The 11295-nt window shown below is 42.4% G+C and overlaps 1 protein-coding gene across 1 annotated transcript; it reads right to left on the minus strand.

Moving 5' to 3' along the window:
* Nucleotides 1-7193: 7193 nt before the first annotated feature.
* Nucleotides 7194-11280, minus strand: POLR3K (RNA polymerase III subunit K). Its single transcript, XM_049902874.1, has 3 exons — nucleotides 11075-11280; nucleotides 8906-8993; nucleotides 7194-7677 (listed from the first exon to the last, which is right to left on the minus strand). Exons 1-3 carry the CDS (start codon nucleotides 11183-11185, stop codon nucleotides 7550-7552), a joined length of 327 nt encoding a protein of 108 aa, XP_049758831.1. The 5' UTR covers nucleotides 11186-11280; the 3' UTR covers nucleotides 7194-7549.
* Nucleotides 11281-11295: the final 15 nt, after the last annotated feature.

Consider the following 11295-nt stretch of genomic DNA (forward strand, 5'->3'; position numbering starts at 1 on the left):
AATGACATGCTGCATTAGGCAAATCTGCTGCAAAAGACCTCTTTAAAGTGTTGAACACCAAAGATGTGACTTTGGGTGCACATGACCCAAGCCTCGGTGTTTTCAATTGTCTCATATGCATGTGAAAGCTGGATAATGAATACTCCTTGATGTTGAGTCCATCTGACTCATAGCGACCCTAAAGGACAGAGTAGAACTGCCCCATGGGGTTTCCAAGGAGTGCCTGGTGGATTCAACCTTTTGGTTAGCGGCTGTAGCTCTTAACCACTATGCCACCAGGGCTTCCAGATAATGAATAAGGAAGACCAAAGAACTGACACTTGAATTATTAGAGTGTTGGTGAAGAATAACGAATATACCGTGGACTGCCAGAAGAATGAACAAATCTGTCTTGGAAAAAGTACAGCCAGAATGCTCCTGAGAAGTGAGGATGGTAAGACTTCATCTCACATGCTTTAGACATGTTATTAGAAGGGATCAGTCCCTGCAGAAGGACATCATGTTTGGTAAAGCAGTCAGTGAAAAAGAGGAAGACCCTCAATGAGATGGGTGGACACACTGGCTGCAACAATGGGCTCAATCATAACCACCATTGTGAGAATGGCACAGGACCAGGTAGTATTTCATTCTATTATACATGAAGTCACTATGAGTCAGAACCAACTCAACAGCACCCAACAACAAAAAAGGTGGCAAAGCACCGGGTTTGTTATGCAGTGACCTTACAGCTATGCTGAAATACACTATGTCCACATTATGAGACCAAGCACTCATCACAGGAAATATTCCCAACTCACAGGAAAGCAACAGTCAGAAAAATTAGAAAATGTAAAAGAGTATCTCGTCAAGCTGAATTTCTCAGCAAAAAAGGAAAATGAGACCATAACGAAATTGTCTCTTAGGGGTTCACTTGTTAACTAAGCAAGGAAAGCCATTTATGGATGGTGAGTTAACTAACTCATGTTTTATTGCAGCAAAGACTGTTCAGAGAAAATGAATTTTTAAGACTCTCAGCCTTTGGGCAAGAACAGTTGTTCCAAGGTTAAGTGCAAGGGGACCAAAATCAGTAGTCACAATCAAGAGCCACGGAAGCAGCAGTCAAGAAATCAAAAGACGCATTGCATTGGGCAAATCTGCTGCAAAGGACCTCTTCAAAGTGTTGAAAAGCAAAGATGTCACCCTGAAGACTAAGGAGCGCCTGACCCAAGCCATGGTATTTTCAATCACATCATATGGTGTGAGAGCTGGACAATGAATAAGGAAGACTGAAGAAGGGTTGATGCTTTTGAATTGTGGTGTTGGCGAAGAATACTGAATATACCATGGACTGCCCAAAGAACGAACAAATCTGTCTTGGAAGAAGTGCAGCCAGAATGCTCCTTAGAACCAAGGACGGCGAAACTGCGTCTTACGTACTCTGCACATGTTGTCAGGAGGGATCAGTCCCTGGAGGAGGATGTCATGCTTGGCAAAGTACAGGGTCAGCAGAAAAGAGGAAGATCCTCAACGAGGTGGATTGACACAGTGGCTGCAACAATGAGCTCAAGCATAACAACAATTATAAGGATGGCACAGGACTGGGCAGTGTTTCGTTCTGTTGTGCATAAGGTTGCTATGAGTTGGAACCGACTCGACGGCACCTAACAACAACAACAAGAAATACAGTTATAGGTCTTTCATATGGAGAGTAAGACAAGCGATAAAAAGAAATAAACTTTAGGTTAAAACTTAAAAAAATCGGGGCAGATATTAAGGTAATCATAAAGAAGCCTAACTATCCTACTAATCAAAATAAAATACAAGAAAAAAACAGAGACTCAGCAGAAACAAAATCAACAACGAATAAGAAGAAAAGACAATATATAAGGATAAAACACTCAGCAGAAAAAATTAAGTGGGAAAAAGAAACTGTCAAAAACACACAAAAAAAGACATCAAACTGACAGCACGAAACTCACACCTATCTATAATTACACTGAATGTAAACGGACTAAATGCACCAATACAGAGACAGAGAGTGGCAGAATGGATTAAAAAAAACACGACCCATCTATACGCTGCCTACAAGACACAAACAAACTAAAATTGAAAGGACGGAAAATAATATATCAAGCAAATAACAATCAAAAAAGAGCAGGAGTGGCAGTATTAATTTCTGACAAAATAGACTTTAAAGTTAAATCCACCACGAAGGACAAGGAAGGACACTATACAATGATTAAAGGGACAATACACCCGGAGGATATAACCATATTAAATGTTTACACATCCAATGACAGGGCTTCAAAATACACAAAACGAATGTTAACAGAACTGAAAAGTGTGATAGACACCTCCACAATTATAGTAGGAGACTGCAACACACAATTTCCGATGAAGGACAGGACATCCAAAAGAAGTTCAGTGAAGACACAGAAGATCGAAATGCCACAATCAACCAACTTGACCTTATTGACATATACAGAGCACTCCACCCAACAGCAGCCAAGTAAATTTCTTTGCTAGTGCACGTGGAACATCCTCTAGAACAGACCACATATTAGGTCATAAAGCAAGCCTTAGGATAATCCAAAGTATTGAATAATTACAAAGCATCTTCTCTGACCATAAGGCCATAAAAGTGGAAATAGCAGAAAAAGCAGGGAAAAGAAATCAAACTCTTGGAAACTGAACAATACCCTGCTCGAAAAACACTGGATTACAGAAGACTTTAAGGATGGAATAAAGAAATTCAAAGAATCCAATGAGAATGAAAACACTTCCTATCAGAACCTTAGGGTCACATTGAAAGCAGTGCTCAGAGGTCAATGTATATCAATAAACACACACATACAAAAAAGAAGAAAGTGCCAAAATCAAAGAATTATCCCTACAACTTGAACAAATACAAAGGGAGCAACAAAAGAAACCCTCAGGCACCACAACAAAGTAAATAGTAAAAATTAGAGAAGGATTAAATAAAATAGAAAACAGAAAAACAAATGAATTAACAAGACCAAAAAAGCTGGTTCTTTGAAAAAATTAACAAAACTGATAAACCACTGGCCAAACTTATAAAAGAAAAACAGGAGAGGAAGCAAATAACCCAAATAAGAAATGAGATGGGCGATATTATAACAGACCCTCCTGAAATTAAAAGAATCATATCAGATTACGAAAAACTGTACTCAAACAAATTTGAAAACCTAGAAGAAATCGATGAATTCCTAGAAGCACACCACCTACCTAAAAACTAACGCAAACACATGTTAGAACAACTAAAGAGACCCATAACAAGAGACTGAAAAGGTAGTCAAAAAACCCCCAAGAAAAAAAAGCCCTGGCCCAGAGGGCTTCACTGAACAGTTCTACCAAACTTTCAGAGAACAGTTAACACCACTACCGAAGGTATTTCAGAGCATAGAAAAGGACAGAATACTCCAAAACTCATTCTATGAAGCCAGCATATCCCTGATACCAATACCAGGTAAAGACACCACAAAAGAAGAAAATTACAGACTTACATCCCTTATGAACTTAGATGCAAAAATCCTCAACAAAATTCTAGCCAATAGAATTCAACAACATATCAAAAAAATAATTCACCACGACCAAGTGGAATTCATACCAGGTATGCAGGAATGGTTCAACATTAGAAAAACAATTAATGTAATCCATCATATAAATAAATCAAAAGACAAGAAACACATGATTTTATCAATTGATGCAGAAAAGGCATCTGACAAAGTTCAACACCCATTCATGATAAAAACTCTCAGGGAAACAGGAATAGAAGGAAAATTCCTCAACATAATAAAGGGCATTTATTATATAAAGCCAACAGCCAACATCATCCTAAAGGGAGAGTCTGAAAGCATTCCCCTTGAGATTGGGAACCAGACAAGGATGCCCTTTATCACCACTCTTATTGAACACTGTGCTGGAGGTCCTAGCCAGAGCAATTAGGCTAGATAAAAAAAAATAAAGGGCATCCAGATTGGTAAGGAAGAAGTCAAAGTATCTCTATTTGCAGATGACATGATCTTATACACAGAAAGCCCTAAAGAATCCTCAAGAAAACTACTGCAAAAATAGAGTTCAGCAGAGTATCAGGATACAAGATAAACATACAAAAATCAGTTGGAGTCCTCTACACCAAAAAAAGAACACTGAGGAGGAAATCACCAAATCAGTACCATTTACAGTAGCCACCAAGAAGATAAAATACTTAGGAATAAATCTTACCAGAGATGTAAAAGACTTATACAAAGAAAACTCCAAGACACTACTGCAAGAAACCAAAACAGACCTACGTAAGTGGAAAAACATACCTTGCTCATGGATAGGAAGACTTAACATTGTAAAAATGCGTATTCTACCAAAATCCATCTATAGATACAATGCAATTCTGACTCAAATTCCAATGACATTTTTTAATGAGATGGAGAAACAAATCACCAACTTCATATGGAAGAGAAAGAGGCCCTGGATAAGTAAAGCATTACTGAAAACAAAGAACAAAGTGGGAGGCCTCACACTACCTGATTTTAGAACCTATTATACCGCCACAGTAGTCAAAACAGCCTGGTACTGGTACAAGAGATACGTAGACCAGAATTGAGAATCCAGACATAAATCTAACCACATATGAGCAGCTAATATTTCACAAAGGCCCAAAGTCAGCTGAAGGAGGAAAAGACACTCTCTTTAACAAATGGTGCTGGCATAACTGGATATCCATCTGCAAAAAAATAAAACAAGACCCATACCTCACACCATGCACAAAAACTAACTCAAAATGGATCAAAGATCTAAATATAAAATCTAAAACAATAAAGATCATGGAAGAGAAAACAGGGACAATACTAGGAGCCCTAACACATGGCATAAACAGTACACAAAACATTACTAACAATGCAGAAGAGAAACTAGGCAACTGGGAGCTCCTATGCTCATCTAAAGACTTCACCAAACGACTAAAAAGATAACCTATAGACTGGGAAAAAGTTTTTAGCTGTGACATCTCCAATCAGCATCTGATCTCTAAAATCTACATGATACTGCAAAAACTCAACAACAAAAGACAAATAACCCAATTGAAAAATGGGCAAAGGATATGAACAGGCACTTCACTGAAGATGACATTCAGGTAGCTAACAGATACATGAGGAAATCCTCAGGATGATTAGTCATTAAAAGAAAAAAAAAATTTTTTTTTTTTTTTTTTTTGAGAAATACAAATCAAAATTACAATGAGATTTCATCTCACTCCAACAAGGCTGGCATTAATCCAAAAAACACAAAATAATAAATGTTGGAGAGGCTGTGGAGAGACTGGAACACTTATACACTGCTGGTGGGAATGTAAAATGGTACAGCCACTTTGGAAATCAATTTGGCACTTCCTTCAAAAGCTAGAAATAGAACTACCATACAATCCAGGAATCCCACTCCTTGGAATATATCCTAGAGAATTAAGAACCTTTACACGAACAGATATGTGCACACCCATGTTCACTGCAGTACTGTTTACAATAGCAAAAAGATGGAAGCAACCACGGTGCCCATCAATGGATGAACGGATAAATTAATTGTGGTATATTCACACAATGGAATACTATGCATCGATAAGGAACAATGATGAATCTGTGCAACGTTTCATAACATGGAAGAATCTGGAAGGCATTATGCTGAGTGAAATTAGTCAGTTGCAAAAGGACAAATATTGTATAAGACCACTATTATAAGAACTGGAAACATAGTTTAAACTGAGAAGAAAATATTCTTTGATGGTTATGAGAGGAGGGAGGGAGGGAGGGAGAAGAGTTTTCACTAATTAGATAGCAGATAAGAACTATTTTAGGTGAAGGGAACAACAACACACAATACAGGCAAGGTCAGCACAACCAGACTAAACTAAAAGCAAAGAAGTTTCCTGAATAAACTTAATGCTTCGAAGGCCAGTGTAGCAGGGGCAGGGGTTTGGGGACCATGGTTTCAGAGGACATCTACGTCAACTGGCATAATAAAATCTATTCAGAAAACATTCTGCATCCCACTTTGGACAGTGACTTCTGGGGTCTTAAATGCTAGCAAGCAGCCATCTAAGATGGCATCAATGGGTCTCAACCCACCTGGAGCAAAGGAGGGTGAAGAACACCAAAGACACAAGGTAATTATGATCCCATGAGACAGAAAGGACCACATAAACCAGAGACTACATCAGCCTGAAACCAGAAGAACTAGATGGTGCCCAGCTATAACCGATGACTGCCCTGACAGGTAATACAACAGAGAACCCCTGAAGGAGCAGGAGAGCAGTGGGATGCAGATCCCAAATTCTCATGAAAAGACCAGACTTAATGGTCTGAGACTAGAAGGACCTGGAGGTCACGGTCCCCAGACCTTCTGTTAGCCCAAGACTGGAGCCATTCCCAAAGCCAACTCTTCAGACAGGGACTGGCCTGGGCTATGGGATAGAAAATGATACCGGTGAAGAGTGAGCTTCTTGGATCAAGTACCACATGAGACTATGTTGGCATCTCCTGTCTGGAGGGGAGAAGAGACATGAAAATAGAGAGTGGAGGGAAGGAGTGTGCTGTCTCATTTGGGGGAGAGCAATTCGGAGTATATAGCAAGATATATATCAATTTTTGTACGAGAGACTGACTCGATTTGTAAACTTTCACTTAAAGCGCAATAAAAATTAAAATAATAAAAAGACTATTCAAAAATCAACTAAATTCAATGCAATCCTCGGAAGCAAATCAGGAGTCTTGGGTGATGCAAGCGCTTGACTACTAGCTGAAAGGCTCACGCTTTCAGTCACCCAGAGGCACCTTGGAAGATAGGCCTGGTGACCTGCTTCCAAAAGGTCACAGCCATAAAAACCCTATATATGCAGTTCTACTCTGTACACATGGGTTGCCATGAGTCACAATCAACTCAGTGGCAACTAGCAACAACAAAAAGCAAATTGAGGGTTTAAAAAGTGAATTAAGGAACGATAAACAGATTTAAATCTGTGTTATTAGCATTTTTGTAACCAGTTTAGAATTTAGTCATCAATCTTGTGATTTAAGGTATGCTGTCAATTTAAGGTATTTAAAACACAGAGAAGGTAATATTGTACTTTTCATTTTAAATATTCAGGAGAAATTTTGCTTAAGTTTGCAATAAACAATTAAATATTTAGGCAAGTTCAATATACTAGGTTTCTATGTCTTTATTATCTGCATGACAGTATAAATATTGAAGACTGCGAGCTGACAGTGAGGAAATGTCAATTGCTTGATACACAGAAATATGAACAGCCTGGACCTTACGAAGGGCAGACATAGTGGAGCGTGTTTCTTCCCATGCACAAAAACTCCCTGGACATCAACGAAATTGTCCACTCCAACTGGCAGATGGGCTGCATGCCTACACTCCCTGTCTCTTCACACAAAAGGGTTGCCTTTCCATCACACCATCAAAGGCCCATGGCACTCAAGACACAGATCACAGTCCCACTGGGGAGTCATCACATTATAGGGGACCAGAAGCCAACACGGCTGGGCCTGCCTGGCCCCTAGTCCCTCCAGCGGTGTCCACACTGGACATTGCAGCACTTGTAGAAGGTGGTCATTGGCTCATCAGCAGAGCGGGTCTGAAGCTGCATGAAGTAGGCACGAGGATGTTCACATTTGGGACACAGCTCTGGCAATAAAAAAAAAACACAACAGTGACCCACATAACACAGAAACGATGCTCATGACCAGCACACCTGTTGAAGTCAGTGGCACTGGGGCCAAGGAAGACCTCTGCTAATATGACCTTCCTCACCAACAATGCCTTATAGCTTGGTGAAGGCACAGCCAGTGATCACAGAATTAAATCTACAAATGGGGGCATCATTCCCACTGTGCTCCAACCATAGGGGAATCAGGGGACATGAGACCTTAAAAACTCCCCTCCTCCCTTCTCAGGGTCCCATTTTCCTATTCATGTCTGATTGGAGGCCCGTTGGGGAGATAATACAGAAGGTGACTCTGGGCCTATACCTGCTGATTTCCCTGGCAAGGGTGTCATCCTCCCCAGGCATGAACACAAGCTTTCTGGTATCCCAACTAAGTTCCTGTAATTCTTCAATGACCCACCCTTGACCCACCATTTCCCATCACATTCAGGGGCCCATTTTGGCATTTGGCACTAAGGCTGCTCTTATCAAGATCTCCTGACACTTCCCATTCCTCTTCAAAGTGCTCCAAGGGACATGTTTACCTTCAAGATGTCACTCTGAGAAACTGACAGCCCTCTAAAAAGAACATTCCCAACACTGAGCACACATTTCATCTTTCCACAGCAGATTCTGCAGATGTTAATCTTTAACCTAGCGAATTTGGATGTTCCTCTCTATAGGACAGAAAAAGGAGTGCTAACCTTGAGTTAGCACTTCCCCCTCTCCATACAGGTTAGATCTGGGGCTCTCCTCTTTCCTTCCCTGGTCACAGCTATCTCTCTCGGCAAGGAGTGATTAAACATTTAAACATTCAAACAAAAAGACCATATTTTCTCCTTATACTCTGATTTTTATTGCCACTGTGACCCCAGCTACCATCTGCTGAGTGCTTCCTGAACTCAAGCGCTGTAAAACTCACTTAATCTTTGCACAGCCCATGAGCATGTATCAGCCCCAGAGAGGCCAAGGGGCTCACCAAGGCCCCATGACAAAAAGTCACCAAGAATCTAACCCAGTCTGTATGACTCCAAGGGTTATACCAATATTATGTGTCTTACGAATAAATTTTTAAAGAAGAAAGCACACAGTATGACTTCTACTTTTAGAAGCCCCATGAGAAGTACACCGTTACAGACTCTGACATGGAGATGCAGCGGGCAGCCTTGTAATTCTCTACAGCTTTGTAATGAAAAGAGCTCCCCTCACCTGCAGTGGAGTCGACATTCTCCCAGGCAGCTGCTCCCCCAAGTACATCATCTACTTCTTTCAGCTTGGGATACTTCCGATTTGTCACCTAACAAACAAAAAGTCTTCAGACTCTCCAAGGAAGTGATTGGTACAAACCCTGGGCCACCAAACCAGAACAGTCCTCAGGTGTCTTCCCAGACTTGCTTCCTCCAACAAGCAGTGGAGGAACAGTAAATAACAACAAAGTTCCTGCTCTCACAGGCCAGGGCTGTGAATATAGAGAACCTGTGACCAGGTTGGAAACCCTGGTTGTATAGTTGTTAAGCGCTATGGCTGCTGGCTACTAACCAAGAGGTCGGCGGTTTGAACCCGCCAGGTGCTCCTTGGAAACTCTATGGCGCAGTTCTACTCTGTTCTATAGGGTCACTATGAGTCGGAATCGACTCAACGGCAGTGGGTTTGGTTTTCTGGTGAACAGGTTGCCCACCAAGAGGAGAGGGGTAGTTTGAGCAGTCACAGATCTCTGGGAGGATTACCAAAAAAAAAAAAAAACCCATTTCCGTCGAGTCAATTCCGACTCATAGCGACCCTATAGGACAGAGTGGAACTGTGCCATAGAGTTTCGAAGGAGCGCCTGGCAGGTTCAAACTGCCGACCTTTTGGTTAGCAGCTGTAGCACTTAACCACTATGCCACCAGGGTTTCCCTGGGATGATCAGAGGAAGAAAAATGGGTTAGGTGTGGCCCTCCTTCTCTCCCACCTCTCCAGGGCACATGATAATCCAATATGAGAGAAACGTATAAAATGGAAACCAAAGAATACCACTTAGCTGGGTAGCCCAGACACCCCCCACCCAGGTAGAGAGAGGTTTCAAAGCAGCTTACAGTTGGCTTCTTTTATCAGACATCCCTGAAACTTTCAGGGTTACATAAGGGTTCGCTCTTCCCGTCTTTTGGGACTCTAAACTCCCACAACACAGTTATACACTAGAGTGTATGCAAATAACAAAACTGAGGCAGCACAAACATACTCTACTTCTGAAAAGTATAGTGTTCCAGATGTATTAAACCCAATGCTGTTGCACTGATTCTCACTCACAGCAATCCTATACAACACAGTAGAACTGCCCATAGAGTTTCCCAGGGAGCAGCTGGTGGATTTGAACTGCCGACCTTTTGGTTAGCAGCCATAGCTCTTAAACACTGCACGACCAGGGCTCCTCAAGATGTATTATCAATGGAAAAATACTAAAATATTGTCCACTTATAATACAGTATACCCAAAACCAAACCCATTGCCACAGAATCAATTCCAACTCAGAGAGACCCTCTAGGACAGAGAACTGCCCCATAGGATTTCCAAGGCTGTAAATCTTTTCGGAAATAGACTGCGACATCTTTCTCTCCGAGAGGCAGCTGGTGGGTTTAAACCGCCAACGTTTGGGTTAGCAGCCTAGCGCCTAACCACTGTGCCACCAGGGCTCCTATAGTACAGTATGCAGCCTTCTTTTACTAAACACCCATTCTAATGCAGGTTCCATTCCAGGCATTCAGACTAGGATACAGAAAGGGACAGAACAGAGAAAAACTCCCTGCACTCCTGCAGCTTATGTTTTAGTATTAATAAACAAAGCACATGAGTAAATTATAAAGTATATTAGAAGGTACGTGTCCCATGGAAAAAATAAAACCGGGTAGGAGAATAAAATTGAGAGGGCTGTAACTTTAGTGTAATCATTTAAGTAAAGACGGGACCACCAAGTCACGTGGATCCAGAGCAAAAGTGCGCCCAGCTGAAGAACCTATGCAAAGGCCCTGCAGGTAGCAGCGCCGGAGCATGACGGGAGATACCGCAGTGGCCGGTGCTGTTAGGGAAAAAGAGCGAGAGGGAGAAGGACGTGAGGAGGCGAAATCCGAGAAGCAGGCGGGCGGGGTCAGGGCTAGAGCCTGGGGGTGCCCTGTAAGAACTGCTTTTACTCCCAGCCGGCCGGGAACCACTGGAGGTTTCTGAGCACGGACTGCTGGGACTTGACTCGGCTCAGTGAAGAGCACACTGCGCAGGGAGCCTAGCCAGCATTTTTCTGCGATAACCCCGGGACTGTTCTACGGGATTAGAGGCTGGCTCCGATCGTCTCAAAGGCAGAGCCGACATGGGCATGAGCGGATAGCGGGTGAGGGTGGGACCCACCTTGCGGGTGATGTTGTGCACGTAAGGGCAGGTATTGCAAGCGAAGCGGTGGCAGCGCTGCCCCTCCTCCACAATCAGCCCGTTTCCGCAGCCCGGGCAGAAAAGCAGCATAGCCGGCGAATCAGCCCGATTCCGCCAGCCCCTGCAGCATCCTGATTCCCGGCAACCTCCGCGTCCGCTGGGCGCCGGCGCTCGCCCGGCCTCGAGCTCTCATTGGCCCA

The sequence above is a fragment of the Elephas maximus genome, chromosome 12 (genome assembly GCF_024166365.1).
Source record: "Elephas maximus indicus isolate mEleMax1 chromosome 12, mEleMax1 primary haplotype, whole genome shotgun sequence".
NCBI classification, from domain to species: Eukaryota; Metazoa; Chordata; class Mammalia; order Proboscidea; family Elephantidae; genus Elephas; species Elephas maximus.